Genomic DNA, 20,146 nt, shown 5'->3' with positions numbered 1-20,146 from the left:
TTCTGAGTGTGTCCTGTGCATTTCAGAGGCAGGCAGGTCTGCGCTGCCAAGGCCTTTCAGCGTCTGCAGGGCCAAGGCTCTCCAGGCGAGGCCCCGGGGGCTCTGGCCTTGTCTTTAAACTAGATCCTTGTTCCAGGGTTGGAGAGCATTTGATCAGCGAACGCCTCAGCTCCCAGTCCATGCCTTTCCTGAAATGTTGTACAGTAGTCGATTCTGTGAAAACCCACCCTTAGCATCCGCCCTGGGTAGAAGGATGAGGAATGGTCAGCAGATGTGACTTGGGGGCCTCGGGGAGGGGGAGGGAGAGAGAAGGATAAGAAGGCACGGGAGAGGAGAAGAAGGAAAGGGAAGAGAGGAGAGAGGAGGGGAGGGCCCTGCTCTGGCTCTCCCTTGGCCCGCTGACCTCTCTCAGGCCTTGACTGTTTGCATCTGTGACTCTCGCTGGAGACCCCCCTGGACTCCTGGGGTCAGGCTCCTCTGGCTCACCACTTCTCTCTGGCGACCGGAGGCTGCTGCACGTTTTCCTGAATGGAGCAGGGGTACCTCGTTCACCACTCTGGGTCTCCGTGGAGAACTGGAAAGGGTGGGGGAGGATGTGGCACCAGGAGGAGGTGGGGAAAGGTCCACTCAACTCCCATGAAGCTGTCTGGGACCAGTGGGTGGGAGAGTGGGACAGGCGTGTCCATGGGGGGCCATTCATTTGGTGGAGCTGTATTTTTTAAACCCGATGTCACGTTTATATACAGTTAGTTACAGGTGTGTGCCCTTATGCCTAAGCAGTGTGTGGCTTCCCCCGTTTATGGAAGGATTAATCGGCCACCTGATACACAATTCCAAGCTTTATTTCAAGATGGCCGGGGACCTGTGACCAAGCGCTGTTCCCTCCATCACAGCAGAAATAATGCGTCAAGCTTCCAAGTTGTGACTGTGACCTTAGGAGAGGTGCACCTCCCCATTCCTTTCTCCCCACTCCTGTGGCTGCAGAGTGGAGTTGGGGGGAGTCACTGTGGGCACATAGACAGCTGCATCCTGGGGTGGCAGAGCCTGGCACCGTTGGCCCTAGGTGCTTCACCTGGGCCGCTGCTTGAGGCGCATTTCCATGGGGGCTGCTTCAGCGGCTGAACCAATATCCAGTTCTGACCTCGAGTTCCTGGTGGTCAGGAAGTGATGAGAATGGAGGGGCCATGGGCTGTGATGAGTGGTCAGAGGTGACCGGGCCACGGGACTCCTGCTTGGCCAGCGGGGAGCAGCGAGGGTCTCTCAGCAGAGGCTCCCCAGGGCCCCCTTGTTTCCTTGCAGGAGGGACCCGCTCTGGGCTAGCGCCAGACAGCCATGCGCTTGAAGTCCCCCTGGGTGTTCACTGGCTACTGTTCCCGCTGTCACCAAGCTGTGAGAATGTGGAGACAGACGCGGAGCGTGTGTGGACCTTACTCAGGAGTTTTCATTGGCACCTAATGAAAAGTCAAATAAATGAAATGGTGTTAGGAAAGGGGAATTTTTCTGCTCATAGAAAAACGCAGGGTCCGGCCATGTCGGCATGGAGCCTGTCACTGGTAGCCCTGCGCTCCGGCTGAGTTTATCCTTGCGGACGCGGTCTAGTCCTTGCAGGTTTTGTCCACGTGGTCATCAGAGGGCCAAGCCCAGCTCCAGACTCCCACCCTGTCTTTTCGGCAGCTCTACCTGGGAGCCCCTTGCCACCAAACACCAGGGACGCGGAGGCTCACTGGTTCTGACCAGGACGTGCCATCCCCCAGGCGATGCTCCTGGTGGGGGAGATCTGGACTCTGCTGTCCAGGCACGGTCACACGCTCACCCTGAGCGGAGTCCCTTGGACTGTGTGGGAGAGGTGGTGCCGAGGAGCTGGGGGCTCTCAGCGTGGGGCAGGCAGGCGTCTCCGAGTGAGCGTGTGAAGACTCAGCGCCCCGCCTGGCCTGGGGCGCCAATAGAGGGCTGCCCAGCACCCCCGCCTTGCCCTCTGGCTCGTGGTCATCAGTGGTCACAGTGGTGCTGCGCATACAATCGTTGATCCACTTTATACTCGCCTGCCCTAGACAACACGAGACTGGCATTCAGCAAAAGCGCCTGTCCCCATGAACACTCCCCCATAAACCTTCCTCAGTGAGCAGCCGAGGCCTGGGAGCCCGGCCGAGGTGCAGGTCGGGCGGCTGCGGAATCGTTCAGCCATTTCCACATCTTGGCTGGGGAACAGGCCTTTGTCCGATCAGGCTGTTGGAACCTCCAACCTGTCGCTCTGGGACCGCACATCATTAGACTCCGCAGTTCCCCCTACTCTGCCAGTTAGCACCAGGGAGGCCCGGGGGACACTTGCTAGGAGCTGGCAGGGAAGAGGGAGCTGCTCTTCTGAAATGACCTTCGATAGCAAGACTCTGCTTGTGAGGAGACAAAACCAGCAGGCGGCTGGTCCCTGGGCTGTGCGTGGCGAGGATGAACCTTCCAGTCCCCGCAGGACGGCAGCGCGGGGTCCACATGGGGACCTGGCAGGTAGGCTCCGCGGACCGGGAGCCCGGGGTTTGGTCCTCTGGGTCCCTGGCCTCACAGGTGCAGCCAGGCTGCCTCCAGGTCAGGCAGGCCCTGGATTCCTAACCTCCCTGGTGCTGCAGTGCACCTCTCACCGGAAGCGAGGCTGCTGGCGTTAGGGCTTCACAGCCCGGTTTATAAACCTGAGAGAGAGAGAGAGAGAGAGAGAGAGAGGAGATGGAGAGAGAAAGAGGGAGAGGAAGAGAGAGGGAGAGGAAGAGAGAGGGGAAGAGAGAGGGAGGGAGAGGGAGAAGGGGAGAGGGAGAGGGAGAAAGGGGGAGGGGGAGAAAGGGGGAGAGGGAGAGAAAGGAGAGCGGGGAGAGGGAGAGCGTGCACGAGGGTGCGGGAGGGGGAGGTCTGCGTCCCTCACAATGAAAACGTCCTGGTGTGGCTGATGGCCAGCCCTTATCAGGGTAGGTTCTCCAGGGCAGCAAATGTCCCCCAGGCCAGGTGGGTGGGTATTTCCCCAGAGCACCTCCAGTCCTCCCAAGCCACCACCCGTTTTCTACGATAAGTAAGATTAAGAAATATGTAAGAACAAACAATTTAATGTTTTCTTTTGTTACAGGGAATAATTAAATATTAAGAAAGCTAAACCTGAAAACGTGTCGACTAGGTTTTTCTGTACATTATATTTACATGACGCTGATCCTGCCTACCCAGGATCAGCTGTCCGGGGAAGAGAGCAACTTGCACAGTCTGGGGCTGACGCTGCCTTCTGGGGCCAGCTGTCCCGCAGAGTGAAGAGCTGAAGTGCAGAAGTGCGTGTCCTCCCGCCCTTTTCCTCCAAGCGTCTGAGCAACAGATGCAAAACTAGGTTTGGGCACAAGAGGCTAGAAGAGCAGGCGCCCAGGACTCTGCCTTACTTGAGGAGACCTGGTGCACAGGACAAGAATGGCCCTTGGCCACAGGGCCAGGCGAAGGAATTCGAGGGTCACCCACAGAAGTCCCTTAGGGTCTCAGAACAAAGGCACAGCGGCCCAGACAAGCTCATCTGCAGCATCAGGGGGCCTGACTCTGCAGCCTGGCAGCGAGCTTCGAGGCTCAGAGGTCCACTTGAAAGAACCTGCCCTCCCTGCTAAGGTGGATGCCAAAAGGCGAGTCCGTCACACTGTGGCGCTGACCTCTGGCCAGGAGGAGCTACGAGGGGCTACAGTGGACGGGTGCAGTGCAGACTCCTTCCACACTCTGGAGCCACTGACACTTGGTAGCTGGAACCTACGTACGGTGTGAAGCTGTGGTAGATGCAGTTAAAACGTGCGCAGGAGCACAGAACGGACTTTCCAGGGGACATAAAGTTTGAGCAGGGCAGGGAGTTACTTCCCGACTCCCGAGAGTCCATAGCCTGCACCCATGATGCCGCGCCATTGTCCAGTTTTTTCAGGTCATCTGGACAAGGGCATTTCTTATTTCTTGGAGGCTCTGAAACAACTTTTTTTAAAAAAAGTCAAGAAATCATAAGTCGAGTATCTCGAATGCTGACATCATGGGAAGAGCCTCATTCTTACGGAACATGAAGCACTCTGTGTCCCCCACGTCTAAGAGTTCGTCAAGAGACGCCACCACCACATCATGTTCCTGCAGCATCTCTGGGTAGCGGGACGCTGCTCGCTCGATCCTGGCCGAGCGTCGCACGGGGGTGATGAGCTTCATGTCCTGCACTTCTGGCATCCCGTTTATTCTGCGGGAGAAAGATGCAGTCAGAACCTCGAACCTTCAGGAGAATCACGTCTGTTCTCCTGTGTCTTACTCCACAGGAAGACAGCCGCCTCCATGTGAGCTCACAGAGTAGCTCTTCCCGACTCCAGAACCACACGTGGCGGCCCCCCTGCTCCTGATGCTGAGCAATCCCGTGGGAAGTGTGGCTTCATCTGACCGGAGCCACCCCGCGGGGGGTGGCGAACTTTCAACTGTGTTAACAGGTTTCAAGGAAATGGCCTCACACCAAATTTGGTTAGTCTGATAAATTCTTAAGTGTTTGTAAATTATTCAAAACACACCTTTTGGGATGGCAGTCACACCAAGAACTGACAGGGAAACAGACGGCGTTTCTCGTATGCCGGAAGTGCCTTCCAGTGAGGAGCGCCTGGAGGACAGGACCTGCGTCCCCTCAGTGACTCCGGTCACATTGGCTCAGGCTTTCATAGTGAGTTCTAGAGCCAGTGACAGCTGCCTGCTGTCATCCACCGTGAGCGGGCAGCAGGGCCCAGCCCGCTTTCCAGGGAACTGAAGCCCAGACTGAGGCCCTGGTGCTCTGCTTGGGATCCTCTCAGGAGGTGAGCAGAGGAGGCTGGACTTGCCTGTGGGAGGTGTGGTGACGCCTACAGGGTCCTTGTTAACACAGACTGCTCTGCGGTCTGTGGTGGCACCTGCTCACGGCCTCCTGTTCTCAGGGGCCACGCAGAGCCTCCTCCACAGCTCCAGAGCTGCTGCCTGGACACTGGGTCACCCGCTTCCCTACAGCTGTGCCCAGCTGGCAGGAAAGGTAGGAGGGACCCCAAGTGCCGGACACGTGGGGGAAGAGGTAGCCTGTCCTGGGAGGGGGCGAATCCACTCCAGCCCCCTCCGGACGCTGGCAGCACGTTCCTGTGCAGGGCACATCTCAGCAGGGGTGGGGGGCGGCGTGGGTAGAGACCCAGACCCTCGAGTCGGTGCCTCCTGCCTCCCCTCACCCTCAGACAGGCTAGACCGGTGCAGGAGAGCTGGTAGGGAGGGAGGGAGGGAGGGCTGCGATCCGAGGCCAGCTCTGGAGTCTGCGTACCTCGGGACTGGGGCGACCTGCAGTTTGATACCAGCATGACTATGCTGCTCGGCCTTGGCTTTTGGGGGTGTCGCTGTGGCCTGGTCCCTCTCCTCTGCAGGAGGACAAGACTGCCCGGGGTCCGTCTGGTTGGCCAGCTCTTCCACTGATGTGATATTAGTTTCAGCAACTAAAGCATCAGAGCTCACTCCTGTGTATGAAGGTCAGAGAGGAAAGTAAGCTTGTCAGTTTAACCCTGATCTGAACCACGGTGCCCCATGGTGCTGGTGGACTCTATGCTCAGTGGACTCTGTATGTTCACCGACGTGAAGAGGGTCTATAACGAGTTTCTCCTCCTGAGCCCCACAGTCATACCCTGTGCCACCCACCAGGCTGCCCTACTGCCCAGCGCTCCAGACAGCTTGTGGGTCTCTTTGCCACTTGAGGATGGATGTTTGATACGCTTCCAACACCGACCACAGCCCCGACCTCCTAGCCACGCTCAGAGAGCTCTCAGGACTGCTCCCGCCTTTCCACCCCGCCCCGGAACCAGTCATCTTGACTTACTGGTGCTCTCTCAGCTCCCGACCCCTCCCTGCCCAGGGCCGCACGGGGCTGTTACCATGGACAGTGAGCAAGAACAGTCTCGTCTCCGCATAACTCTCACTACACAGTCACCGCAATCAAAAAGCAGGAGTCCTTCAGCCAGAGATGCAGCAGAGCCTGGCCGAGGCCCAGGGAGGCTGACAGCCCGGCAGGGCATTGATTCCTTCCCTCCTGCCCCCGGGGACACTGCTGGGTGTCACTCCTGGGCTCCCACTGGCGTATTTACTTTCTGACTGTTTCCCCACTTACCTGTCAGTCCACTGGGTTGTTAAATCTAATCTTAAGGGAAATAAAACTGTTACCTTCTAACATAAGAAGAAAAATATGCTTTGTTTTCTAAATATAGCTGTTTTTTCTTTCCATTCACATCACAAGTATTATAAGCAATTGCATTCACTGTGTTTAGTACAACGGTTCTCACAGAAGAGTCCTGTGACTGTAGAGCTAATGAAGAGACGTGAGATGGCTATTTTTGAAGAGATGACATGGATTGGGTGACCCAGTGGAGGTAGGTTTATTAGGACTAAACCTGTCACTTAAACCAAGGCTCTCTCCCCTTTGCCTCAGGCTCTTCTTTTTTTTTTTTTTTTTTTTGGGGTGCTGGGGATTGAACCCAGGGCCTTGTGCTTACAAAGCAAGCACTCTACCAACTGAGCTATCTCCCCAGCCCCTCAGGCTCTTCTATAAGGAGCCATTTATGGCCCCACCTGGGACCCCAGGAAAGCAGGGCAGTCGCTCTGCTGCCTGGTGGAAACACCTCTGCTCAGTGCCAGGCGGGCATCTGCTTATGAAAACGAACGCAGGCTGACGACACCGTGCAGGGCAGAGGGAGAGGCTCAGGGGACCAGGGCCCTCCTTCCCATGTGCTCCGGACGATCTCGTTGTACAGCTGGAGGGAAAGGACTCAAATGCAAGAGCAACACTACCTTCTGTGGTTCTGGCTGATTCTTGTAAAATATTAAGAACGACTTCCCGCAACTCTTGTATCGGCTGGAAGGAAGAAAATAAATGAATATTGTTAAACAGACTCAGAAAAAATGAGCTAAGGGACTTTAGACAACGTCAAACAAACTCTCTATAATAAAAATGTTTCCTTTAAAAATATCCTGTCTAGCTATAAGTAACATCTACAGAGTTTGTTTTAAGACTTCATGAGAAAAACGAAGGAAGAGCGAGAATATTGGTTAAATGCTGGCATACTTGACCTTGTCTCTGAGTCAGATTCTGTTTTCCTATTACCTTGCATCACACCACTGAAGATTCTAACCAGGGAGAACACGCACCACACGATTTAGTGCTGTCTTGGCTTAATCTTGTTTTCATCATAAAAGTCACGTTTCTCATTTCAGAAAAATGAAACAATAGGTTAAACTCACTTGTATTCCTGTCACCCAAAGACAATGCTTGTTAGTTATTTTGGGCAATTTTCCCCAGACTTTTTTTTTTTTTTTTAATACAGTAAAATAGTATGCCTTAAAAAAAAAAAAAAAAAACCAAAAATCAAAAACAAACAAAAAAACCTTTATAGAAAAGTGACTTCCTGGGATAGCCTTTATTTTTTCAAAGTGTGTGAACATTTTTCCACGAGGCAGAATGTCATGAGATGGACTGTACTTTTTCATAGGAACCTCATATTTGGAAGTTTGTCTTCCTGTCCTGGGACTGTGTATCAAATTAATAATAGATATAAGGCTACAAAAGAGCATAAAGGCAAGCTTTCCATACATTTTTACAAAATCTAAAATGGAATTAGGCCAAGCTTAATGAGGTGGGAATAAATGAGAATACATGGCAAGGAGTCTGAATTATATGACACTCATTATGCATATTTTACATCTGTGCAGGAGTCTGGTTAAAGATGGTACACTGAGTGCACATTTACTTCTTTCTTTTTTTTTTTTTTGCGGTGCTGGGGATCGAACCCAGGGCCTTGTGCTTGCAAGGCAAGCACTCTACCAGCTGAGCTATCTCCCCAGCCCACACATTTACTTCTAATCTCACTTGAAATGCTGAAATGATAACAAGAATTAAAAAGAGGCAATTGCTGGGTCGTAGCTCAGTGGTAGAGGGCTTACCTCGTGTGAAAAACTGGTTTGAGTCCCAGCACCACATAAGTAAATAAATAAGTAAAATAAATGTCCATTGGCAACTAAAATATCTATACGTGAAAGAGGCAATTGCTACAAAGACTAGGAAAGAGTAAGTAGTAACTGGGTTCTGGAAGTGGAGGGCAGAAGGAAGAAAAGGAGCACCCGACCCCTCGAGAGTCTGTCCTGGGCCAGGGCTGCGGGAAGTGTGGTTCACAGCACAGCAACTCTGGAAGCCAGGAGTAGGGCGCCAATCGGGAGGGCCCTAGAGCACCGCTCAAGCCTACCCAGCACCCCTGAGCTCCACGCAGCTAGTGACGGCACCGCCACCTCATCCGACAGAAAACTGGGGATCTGGCCTCCGAGTCTCTGGAGGACTTCATGCAAGGTTCAGGGTGACTGCCCACTGAACAAGGGACAAACAGAGCCTGCGGCTGAGCGTCGGGACTCCTCCCCCAACACTGGCACCTGGTTTCTAACTCCCAGGAAGGAGAACCAAGAGCCCTCTCTAGGGAATCCGACCTGCTTAAGGAGAAAGACCTGAAGGCCCTGATATGGAGGGTCCTCCAACCCATCAGTGCAGCCATCACCCTGCGATGAAGCCTCATCCAAGTGCCCAGAGCTTTAACCTGCCTCTTGAAACCAGCTGTTAAATATGCAAACAGCCCGACTGCAGCAGCATCCCGATGAGGCCCTTGGGTAAACAGAATAAAACGCACTCGAGAGAGAGAAAGCAAAGCACTGGAGAAGGGACAGAGATGCAGGAAGAGGAAAACGTGATATGGTTCTAGAAACAGGAGCTCCACCCAGCTCAGGCAGGGCGCAAGGGTGTCTGGGCGATGGTGAGAAGGATCCAGAATGGCCGCAGGTGAAGGCAGGAGTGTTGGCCTGCAAGAAACCACAACTTGCCCTCTAAGAAAAGATGGTGTTTTCTAAGTATCCAGCAGTTTAGAAAATTAGAGTGTGAAAATTAATCACATAAGTACTCTGAAAACTAAGCAAAGGCAAAGCTCACTCTAGGAAAACTGGAAGTTGTGCTTGGAAGGTGAAGTGACCTCGGTCACCCAGTCACGTATTTCTTACACCTGCATAATGGCGGGATGGCTAAGTGCCCACGGTTTGCACACCGCTCTTGTGGAAGTGTGAAGGATGGCAAAGAGCCACAGGACGTCGGTGGGGGTGTGCAGGTGGCCATGCAGGTGTATGTGAAGATGGTCAAGTCCCTGCCCCACACGGCTGCAAGTCCTCAAGCTGTCTAGGCCTGGAAACCACCCAACAGCAACATGCACACGTCTTCTGAAGCTTCAGAGGTAAGAGTATAAAAATAACCTGTCCTGGGAAGTAGAAAACGGGAAGCAAGTGAGGGAGAAGTTTCGTACCAAGTTTATTGAACTACTTGGTTGTTTAAACTGTGAGCTTGTGAAACTCCAAACCATCATGGAAACGAGCTACAGAGCGTGGAGCAGGAAATGGAAAATGACAGTGTGAAAAGAGACAAAGTTATTTGAAGCAGTCTTTGTTAAAAAAGTTACAGACAGTGGGTTTTTTTCTAGGTTTTAGGGCTAAGAAGTTTTTTCATGCAGTGGCTCTGAATTATTAATTTATGCACATTGAATGTGCTGTTTTAGATTTATCTTTAGGTTCTTTGGTAAAGTTCTTTGTAAGCACTGGATACCGATGTCGTAACTTTCTGGCTATTACTTTCTATAACTGCACACTTGTACAATCAGCATTGAGACACGGTCACTTGACAAGAAAACCGACTCTGTTGGTAACACTGCTTTCTGCAAAATGCATGCTTTTTAAATGTGTGCATCAAGGACACACTGCACCCCATATCCTAGCTATGACTTTGGAGGCGAGTTGGAAGTTCGACACTACATCACACAGCTGTCATGCTGCCAGCAGAGAAATCACAGGAGAAGGTCACAGGTCACCCGCCCGAGACAGAAACTCACCGTGGCGCCATTTCTAATGGCCTCTTCATACAGCCCGATAACATCAAAGGTGCCTTGACTTGCCAGCAGCTTTGCTTTGCAGATCCAGAATTTAGCAAATTTCTCGGCCTCAGGAATGCCGGACAATAGGGTAAGTATTTCACTAGAAGGTACACCCTGGAAAAAAGGAAACGCTGAGGTGATTTTCAGCTACTCCCACACCTCCTAATACTTATCACAGAAGGTATGCAGACATCGGCTTCATCAGTAATCTCGAACTTTTAAAAATCTTCAATGTTACTGAGGTACGACGTATGTGTGATGTATCGGATACCTGTGTAGCCATGTGAATTGTATTTTCCTGGTTTTGGCACTGATCATTAAATTTTAAGTTACATGAGATGAAGAGGAAAGAAAAACTTTCATCATGGTAGACGGGAAGTATATTCTACATGTTTATGCAGTGCAAAAACCAAACCAAACCAAACCGTAGCACAATCCACATTTCTTACTTATTCAAAATCCTATGTATTTATAAATGTGTGAGTGAATACGGCCAAAATTTCTGGTTGATTCTTAACAGCAGCAGGAAGGATGGCACAGGGCAGGGGTGTGTGTGTGTGTGTGCTGGGAATTCGTGCGGGTTAAACCCCACACAACACAACTTTTTAAAATATTTTTAATTTGTTCTAATTAGTTGTACATGACAATGCATTTATAGAATTTGATAGCTCATACATAAATGGAGTGTGATCCCTCATTTTTCTGATTTTACATACTGCAGGATCACATGGGTCAAGCAGTCATACATGAGGTAATGAATGATGTCTGCTTCTCTGTACTGTCCTTCCCAGCCCACACCCCTTCCCCTCCCCTCCACCAAATCTGAAGTGACTCTGTTCTTCCCTATCCACCCCCCAATGTGAATCAGCATCCGCCTGTCAGAGAAAACTTTTGGCCTTTGGTGTCTGGGGTTTGGCTTATTTTGCTTAGCCTAAGGTGTACTGTGTTCGCTTGCCAGTTCAGAAGATTCAGCAGTTTTTTCAGGGAGGGGCAGACTGAACGGCTCCCAGAGTCAAGCAGAATGAAATGAGAAAAATGTTTAGAAAAGTGCCTCCCGCGTGCCAGGCAAGTGCTCCACCTTAGCCACATCCCGGCCTGCTTCAAACTGACCGAGACGCTAATAAATCGACGGTGATAGATGCAAGGAAGAAGACAGCGTAGCAAATTTTCCAGGGAGAACAACCTGAAATTAGGGACACTTCCCATCTATGGTTAGAGCATGAGGGCTCTTCTGTCAGTCAGATTCTGGCTCAGCCCTGCGCGGGCGCGCTGACCACCTGAGGAGCATTGGATTCCGGCTCAGCTCTGTGCTGGCGTGCTGACCACCTGAGGAACATCGGATTCTGGCTCAGCCCTGCGAGGGTGCGCTGACCACCTGAGGAGCATTGGATTGTGGCTCAGCTCTGCACGGGCTTGCTGACCACCTGAGGAGCATCGGATTCTGGCTCAGCCCTGCTGCAGGCTCGCTGACCCCCTGAGGTGCATCGGATTCTGGCTCAGCCCTGCTGCAGGCTCGCTGACCACCTGAGGTGCATCGGATTCTGGCTCAGCCCTGCTGCAGGCTCACTGACCACCTGAGGTGCTTTGGATTCTGGCTCAGCCCTGCTGCAGGCTCGCTGACCACCTGAGGAACATTGGATTCTGGCTCAGCCCTGCGCAGGCTTGCTGACCACCTGAGGAGCATTGGATTGTGGCTCAGCTCTGCACGGGCTTGCTGACCACCTGAGGAGCATCGGATCCGGCTCAGCCCTGCTGCAGGCGCGCTGACCACCTGAGGTGCTTCGGATTCTGGCTCAGCCCTGCTGCAGGCTCGCTGACCACCTGAGGTGCTTCGGATTCTGGCTCAGACCTGCTGCAGGCGCGCTGACCACCTGAGGAGCATTGGATTCTGGCTCAGCCCTGCTGCAGGCTCGCTGACCACCTGAGGTGCTTCGGATTCTGGCTCAGCCCTGCTGCAGGCTCACTGACCACCTGAGGTGCTTCGAATTCTGGCTCAGCCCTGCTGCAGGCTCACTGACCACCTGAGGTGCATCGGATTCTGGCTCAGCTCTGCACGGGCTCGCTGACCACCTGAGGTGCATCGGATTCTGGCTCAGCTCTGCACGGGCTCGCTGACCACCTGAGGAGCATCGGATTCCGGCTCAGCCCTGTGGGCTCGCTGACCACCTGAGGAGCATTCATCTAAAGCTGGTGCCCTCCCTTGAGACTGAGGGCACCGAGGTAAGAGTACTCAAGCCACTTTGAACAGAGGCCAAGGCCAGCTTTATCAGGGTCCTGCTCCAGATCCCTGCAGCGCACCCAGACGTCCTTAGTCATTGCTCTGACGGCCTAAGAACAGTGGAGACTTGGAGGTGGACTGTCTCAGGACGAGGCCGCTCCCTGCCCCTGGGCCCAGCAGGAGCAGTTGCCTCATGGGAACCAAGTCACCCCGCCCCGCCCCCTCAGGTCTGATGAACACCCTGCAAGGCAAGTGGAGAGTTGCCTGAGCACCTCCCTTGACATGGACAGGCCCGCGTGGCCAGAGCTGAGGGGAAGCTCAACAGACAGCTTGACGATGAACTCTGCCTCCTGCCCGGTCCTCCCTCTAGTTGAACCTGACTCCTGTCAGTGTCCCCGAGACTGGGCCTGCTGGTCCCTCGTCTGGATTGGAGCTCCTTCCCTGCTTTTCACCATTACCTTTCCCATTTGGTTTTTGGGGTGAGTAGCCAGATCTGATTTGTTGGGACCCCAGTATTGGACTTCTGGTCTGGGACTCCAGTAACATTGCTTTATTTTGTGATTTTAATATATTATTTTATAAAATAAAACTGTATGAAACCCAGAAATGAGGGAAAATAAAAAGGACTCATATAAACTGAGTTACAAAATAAGATGGCAGGCTGAATTTAAATGAGTAATCACAATAAATGTCTATGAGAGAAATATGCTTTCAAAAAACATATTTTTAGATCTGGTTAAAAAATTCAGCTGTATACATTCATATGAGACATTCCTAAAATAAATCAACTCAGGAAGATTTAAAAATAAAGGGATACAAAAAGATCTACCAGACAAATTCTAGCAACAAAAAGCAGGTATGGCAAGATTAATACCAGACAGAAGAGAAATCAAAGCAAGCCATGACTTTTATGTACATACAAGATAGCCTTGAAAAACAGGAAGTAAAAGTTGACAGGAATACAAGCTGTCAATGACTAATCCCCATTCCAGAGAAACGCTGGCACATTTCTTTCAGAAAGCAGCAGATCTAGTAAACGGATAGAATATATATCCTTTCAGAACACCTTTGCAACATTTACTAAGAATGATGTGACTACAAAGAAATTTTAACAAGTTCCATCAAGAGTAATACACATGGGCCACATTTGTCAACCACAACACACTTAGAAATTAACATAAAGATAGCAAGAAAAAAACTACAAATCTGGAAGTGAAAAGATATTCTAAGAATTTCAAACTCAAAATGGAAGTCTCAACCTGTTTAGAAACGAACAGTGAAAACACATCGGTCACCAAGCTCTGGTCCCCACTCCACCCGCCTCTCACCTCTGTGGAAGGATGCTGAACTCAGAGGACGCTCTGCTCCGCAGCCACTCCCCGGGGCTCTGCCAGTGAGGGGCAGTGGAGGGGGCAGCAGGGAGGAGGGGAGCTGCCGGCTCCACGGCCTCCCCGCCCAGCAGTGGCTCCTTGCCCTGGCAGCAGCACTGGGTTCAGCCACCCCGCTTTTGGCATTCACAGGTCCCACCCACCGACCTGTGTGTGCAGGCGCACGTGCACAGCACCCACCGGGTCGCAGCCTGTTCTCAAGGTCTGAGACCCAGGCCCACAGGCCTCTTCAGTCCCTGGCTGGGCTTCCCATTCCCACCAGCCTCTCCTTTCCTAGTGTGGCATCCAACTCCTAACATCTTTGGAATCTCCAAAGCAATGTCTTCGTGTCTACTAATGAGGTGGTGACGGCTGGCAGCGCCTAGACAGCTTCCGTGGTGGCTGGCGACTGGGGAGACCAAGGCAGGATTAGAGGGCTGGCTCCCTCTGGGGAGGGGCTGGAGGTGAAGCTGCCCATCAGTGATCCCTGAGTCAATCAATCGTGTCAATCATGCCTATGTAATGAAGCCTTCACAGAGCTTTCAGGTGGCAGAGCACATGACAGTGCCTATGGGTGGTATGCCTTGCCCTATGCAATCTTCCTCTGTATCCCTTGTAATTATTTATTTATTGGGTACCAGGGATTGAATCCAGGGACACTTAAGCACTGAGCCACATCCCCAGTGCTTTTCATATTTTATTTAGAGACTGGGTCTCACTAAATTGCTTAGGCCTCACTAAGTTGCTGAGGCTGGCTTTGAACTCTGGACCCTCCTGCCTCAGCCTCCCCAGCTTCTGGGATTACAGGTGTGAGCTGCCATGCCCAGCTTTCCTGGCCATATTCTTAGTATTAAACATTTAAGTATAAAGTAAGTAAAGTGTTTCCCTGAGTTCTGTGAGTTGCTCTAGCGAATTAGCCACTCAGAAGTGATGAGAACTGGCTTCCAGCTGGCTCTCATGAGCACAGGGCGGGCAGTGTTGTAGTGCCCAGCTCTCCAACTGTGGATGTGAAATGAATGGAGGTCAGACAGCTGGTGTCCGCTGCAGAGCTGGGTGAGGACACAGCCCCACATCTGGTTCCAAAACGACTCTGCTGACCTGAGCAAGAGAGCAGGGCAAACCCTGGTGTGGTTGCCCTGCACGCTCAGCCTCCTTGCTCTGCTAGAGCCCGTGGGTGCCAGCTGCTCCTCAGTTGCTCCACCGTCACCTGGGGCCTGAGGGTTCTGGGCACCTGGCTTACACTGTGTTCTACTTCAACAGCTGCCCTGTGCCGTTTGGTACGTGCCCAGGACAGCCATCGCAGAGGGCCACACGCGTATTCACGCTGCAGCGGAGGCCGGAGCTTCCTGTGGTGCCAAGCCACCCTCCTCAGACAGCCCATTCCAACGGCTGGCCCCCTCCCTCCCAGCTTTCCTGGGAACTGCTTCCTGATAAGTTCCTTTCACATAAATCCTCCTCCCAGGCTCTGCTTCCAGGGGACACACTTAGAATATTGTATCCCTAATTCCTGCATCTTTTTATTGAGATATTTGGTGTTTCCTGCTTTTGTAACTGGAACCTGATTGATGAAGAGTATTAGTCAAATTTACAGGCAAACTGATAGCATTAAACATATTTATAAGAAAATAAGAAAGGCTGACCTAATTATCTAGACTTTGAAGAAGACAATAAACATAGTAGGTGCAAACACTGATACACAAGGAGTGATCAATAAAACTCAAAATACACACTTTGAAAAAGATCACAGAGAAATTCTTGGCAAGTCTGGTTCAAAAAAGGCACAAAATTTACTATAGTTGGCTCAAGAAATACAAAACCTAAACAGACCAAAGATCACAGAAAAAAGTAAAAAGACATTAAAAAGACTATACCCCAAAGCAGCACAGTCCATGCTGCTGTGGCCAGTCAAAGGAAATGCCAAGTTGTACTGACCATTCTCATAGGAAAGAAGGGAAAAGCCCAACTCATTTTGTGGTGGTGAAACCAGCCCTGGTTGTGAAATGAAATGACAGAATCGTCAGGGAGGAGTCAGGGGAGGGTCAGCTCCCCTCCCGCTCAGCCTTCTCCGGGAAGCCGAATCCACGTGGCCCTGCCCTCTGCATGGTCAAGAGGGCTCCAAGATCTGACTCCTGCTCCTGAAACGTAGCCGTGTCTGTGGGAGAGCCACTCCTTCTCCATTCTGTGCCATGCTCTACGGGAGAGACCCTGCACAGGCCTTCAGCCACAGAGATCAGGAATTATTTTTAAAAAAGAGGAAAAAGCCCCAATGATAGGATGGGTTTAAGATGACGTCAAATACCTAAGAATATAGTGAGAAACTGTGGATAAGGGCTCAGGATTTTGGAGTGCTAATCTCCTCTGGGCCTGGCAGTGTAAATACAGCTTGGTTTCTCCTACTTTCTCTTGTTGTTTCCACAACAATTTGACAAAAGTCAGCATTAACACTGAGACGCGGACAAAGAAAGGTGACGAACAACATGAACAAAAATGTAAAATGAAGTGACAGCAACCCGCAGAACAAGCTGGAGCTTCTCCTCTGCACCCATATGGGGCGCCCACAAGAACCGCCTGGGGACAAGGGCAGTGGGGTCCCCGCAGGGAGCAGCTGGGCCTGCCAGAGTGCGTGTGCGTGTGCACGCGAGGCGCAGGGAGGCCTGGTCTTGGCTGAGGGTCCTCTGAAGTGACCATGACAGCAGACGCATGTATTTTTTTAATGCAATGAAAGCAAAAGGAAAACCAACCAACCAAAAAAGAAGTGAAGTTTGATTCCACAAAGAGAAATGGCGAATGTTCAACCGATGCCGTGAAAGCACGAATCTGAAGGCCTCCTTCTTGTTAACACCAACGCCGCCAACCAAAGGGCAGCGTGGACTTGCTTCTGGTAGGGAGCTTTGCCCGGGGGTCTGCCCATACATCCAGTGAGCTGCGTACTGGGGATGGAACCCAGGGCCGCCACCCCTAAGCGATAAACACGGCCCCCTTGCTTTTTTTTAATTTTAAAATATTTTTTAGTTTCGCTAGATGTTTATTTTTATGTGGTGCTGAGGACTGAACCCGGTGCCTCACACATGCCAGGCAGCGCCCTGCCCTGCTTTTTATTAATATGCCTTTCCGCGGGGGAACCTCCTAGCTCGTGCCTTTTGCCTCCACCGACCTCACCCTCCTCTGGAGAGCCCGAGACACACGCAGACACCACTTCTAGCTACCAAGGGTGTTGGGGAAACTCCAGTCCTACCTGGGCTTGCCCTTTGGCTTCAGTTGCGCACCCAAATTTTAAGTGTCTGCTCTTGGAGTGCGATACCTGAAGAAGGCGAAGCTGAAACTCTCGGGAACTCCGGGCCAGACTGCTGGGTTATGGGTCAGTTCCCTGCTTCTCTGCCTGTTCCACCTGCACAGTGGCAGCGTAAGGGTCACTGTGGTAACTCTACAAGATAACAGCGCAGTGCTCGACAAAAGCCTGCCCCACGGGCCGCTGTTCAGGTGCACTCTCACCACTGCCGCTATGATCACTGCTCTGCGTCACCAAGGCAGCTCGCTTTCCCTGCCGTGGGGACCCTGGTGCTTCCCGCCCTCTCTCACCTCCTCGATGAGCCGCAGGCATCCCGTCAGCGTGCGGTTGATCTTGCTGGACAGCTCCCACTGCGCTCTCTTTTCCTCCTCTTCTTTTTCAATGCTCTTCCAGAATGAAATATTCATTTCTTCTATTATTTTTCTTTTTGTCTTAAGTTCCATAGGGGGCCGCTTATAAATTTTCCCCTTAGATTTCTGCCACTCTTCCAGTTGTTTCCTGTTATGCAATCAAAGGGGAGAGAGAAGATTTCACTTTTTAAAAGAGCGGCATCTAGCTTTTAAAGCATATGATCTGCAGCGATCGGGTATGTCCACACCCTTGACTAGTCAGGAGAATGGGATCAGAACAGTGACAGCAGGCACGGTGGCACTGGGCTGTGCCCACCCAGCAGAAGGCAGGTGTCGGGATCGCTAGGGTCTGGTCTTGGGATGCTAAGATTCTTCTCACCACTGCTCTCTGAAGTCTCCATTCCCTGTAGCCACCTTGACACTTGCTTTCCTGAGACACCATCCATCTCTGAGGTCCCTGGGTCTGCACTCCATTTCTCCCCCCTAGCTGTCCCTCACCTCAGACCAAACCTGCAACTGTGCCCTCAACAGCGTCTTGGTGCTCGGAGTGCCCCACTTCACTCAGCTCCTCAGCCCTCTCTGACCACGTGGCTCCCTCTCTCTTACAGACTGGATTGGTGACTTCAGGACTCTTCGTATGTGGCTGTTCCCCAAGTCCTGACCTGGCTCTCCTCCACTGTGCACAGTCCGCCTTCCTGCTTCTGAGCAGGTAATACAGTACTTTCTGGGAGTGTTTGGGGTGTGCCAACATGTGAAGACGCTAGCATGTAGACGGAGGGTCTCTAGCTTCTTTAAATTATGACTGTGTTAGTGATTTGCAAATGTCCATTTCAGCCGGGACCTCTCTCGGAGCCCCTAACTTTGTAAAACCCCTGCCTAGTTGATCTCTATTTGATGTCTGACAGACACTTAACTGAACAGGTTCAAAACAAAGCTCCTGACCTTCATCTTCAAATCCGCCCTCACTCTGATGGACAGCACCAGCCTACCCAGTTTCCAGGGCCAACGTGAGTGGTGCCGTCTTTCCTCTCCTTCTGACCCATCACTGTGGAGTGGGCGCTGCCTGTCTACGCTGTCACCTTCTGTCTGACATGCTGCACTAGGCTTAGCCAGGGCCCTGATTAAGCCCCCTGGGCACACAGCAGCTGACCTTAAAATGGAAAGCAACTCTCCAAGCCCACTTCCCTTGGAGAAGTTGAGCGCTCTTCACGGTCAGAATGCACAGCACCACTTGGCTCCTGCTATCTCTGCACCTCAGGTCCACCCCTCTCTCTGGTTCACTGCCCACCGGGCATCTTTGGGGTCTCTTGACGTGCTCACTCCTGCCTCAGGGTCTTCTGCTCACGTGACACCTGCTTGGAGACTAATTGTCCGGGACAATCCTGCCTCATTGAGCCAACGTGCTGCGTTTGTCTCCTGCACTAGAATGCTAGCTCCATGGGGCAGCAGGGCCATCCAGGGCCTGGCACAGGGCCTGGTGCACGCCGGCCTCACCAACAGCGAAATCCGCCCTTTCTGAGCGAGTGATTCTTAGCATAAACACAAAGTCGCACAACCACAATTCTAATCGAGACGCGACAGCTGCAAAACTTCAAACAGTCCCTCGCGCCCCACACCCAACGACTCTCGGGGCCTTCACGCTGACCACGGCCGACACGTCTGGCAGGCGTTTCCTCCACGTGCCTGGCCACCTCCCTCTGCCCTCCCAAACACAGGAGCAGGTGCTTTTCTTTCCTGAACCAGCGTGCTCCTGGGACCTCAGGCCGGCACTTCACTCCTCTAGCCTCCGTCCACGCACCCGCGGCAGCGCCCAGGGCAGAGATGGCCTCGGTGCTCACCACGCTCTCCCAGCGCCTGGCCGCTGTAGGCACCCGAGCTCTCGGGACAGTGAGTGACCAGACCTTTCCACAGACTCCGGTCCTTTAGTGACGAAGTGTCCAACATGCCACATGCAATCACATGACCACATCCCTGTTCTCTGGCCTAGGAGCTTGAGGGCAGGGACCCTGCCTGCCATCCTGGTGGCTCGGAGTCTCGCCCACGTCTCTGCTCAGAAGGTTTGCCCCGTCAGCAGCCCCAGGTCTCGGAGGGCACTTCTGTCTAAGGTGGGTCATCTTCTGTCTCTGCAGAAGGCAGAGCTTGGGGGTCTCCCGAGGCCAGCCCCTGCCCTCACCCCACCCTGCCACCCCTGGAGCCCTCCAACTTTGTACGCTTCTCTTGCCTGTGCCAGGAACCACTGGCTTTCTGCTCCAATACCCCTTCGTGCCTCCCTTGGGAGTTCCCCCATTCTGAGACTTTCTGACCCTAGGCAGCAAATGCACAAGGTCCTCTGGCTCAGCTGCATGGGGTCTGTCGAGGCTAAGCCCCAGCAAGTGAGATCCTGACTTACGCCTGAACCCTGCTCGACAGCAGCTCCTCTGGGCTTGAGCTCTCCCTGCGCAGCTGGCCTACTCAGCCTCGTGGACGCTCCCTGCACCTGCCTCCCTGAAAACTTACTGACTCAACCAGGGCTGGTTAACACAGCTCCCATCCTCCGCTCCTGGCAACTGGAGTCCCACCTGAGCTCCCTCTAGCCTGCCAACTGCTGTGGTTTGGTCTCTGCAGGTGCTTCTTGTGTGAATAGTCTATGTCTTCAACCCTATTTCTTACTCATTCTCTGTGTTTCAACTATTTTAAGAACAATTTCAAGCATGTATGAAATTACGGAGAATCGTGAATAACATGTATGTATCTCCCAGTTCTTTAAAGTCTTGATATTTGTTATAGTTGCTTGAAATCATCTTTTTTTCCAGGCTATAGCTACAAATTACTTGGGAGTTATTTATGGCCTATTTTCTGACCAAGTCCTCTTTATTCTTTTTTTTTGTACTGGGGATTGAATCCAGGGGCATTTAACCACTGAGCCACATCCCCAGCCCTTTTTTATATTTTATGTAGAGACAGGGTCTCCC

At 52.2% G+C, this 20,146-nt stretch overlaps 1 protein-coding gene across 1 annotated transcript in view; it reads right to left on the bottom strand.

Moving 5' to 3' along the window:
* Nucleotides 1-3,083: 3,083 nt before the first annotated feature.
* Nucleotides 3,084-20,146, bottom strand: part of Ckap2l (cytoskeleton associated protein 2 like) — a 28,461-nt gene continuing 11,398 nt past the window's right edge. The window contains exons 5-9 of the mRNA XM_047522832.1: nucleotides 17,136-17,343; nucleotides 9,930-10,085; nucleotides 6,811-6,874; nucleotides 5,300-5,489; nucleotides 3,084-4,219 (exon numbers count right to left, since the gene is read on the bottom strand). Of these exons, the coding sequence (XP_047378788.1) occupies nucleotides 3,994-4,219; nucleotides 5,300-5,489; nucleotides 6,811-6,874; nucleotides 9,930-10,085; nucleotides 17,136-17,343 (844 nt within the window). The 3' untranslated portion in view covers nucleotides 3,084-3,993. The remainder of the gene's footprint in view (nucleotides 4,220-5,299; nucleotides 5,490-6,810; nucleotides 6,875-9,929; nucleotides 10,086-17,135; nucleotides 17,344-20,146) is intronic.

Source organism: Sciurus carolinensis, chromosome 13 (assembly GCF_902686445.1).
Source record: "Sciurus carolinensis chromosome 13, mSciCar1.2, whole genome shotgun sequence".
Lineage (NCBI taxonomy): Eukaryota > Metazoa > Chordata > Mammalia > Rodentia > Sciuridae > Sciurus > Sciurus carolinensis.
Note: the sequence above shows the minus strand (reverse complement) of the source record. Positions and strands in the feature narration are given on the sequence as shown.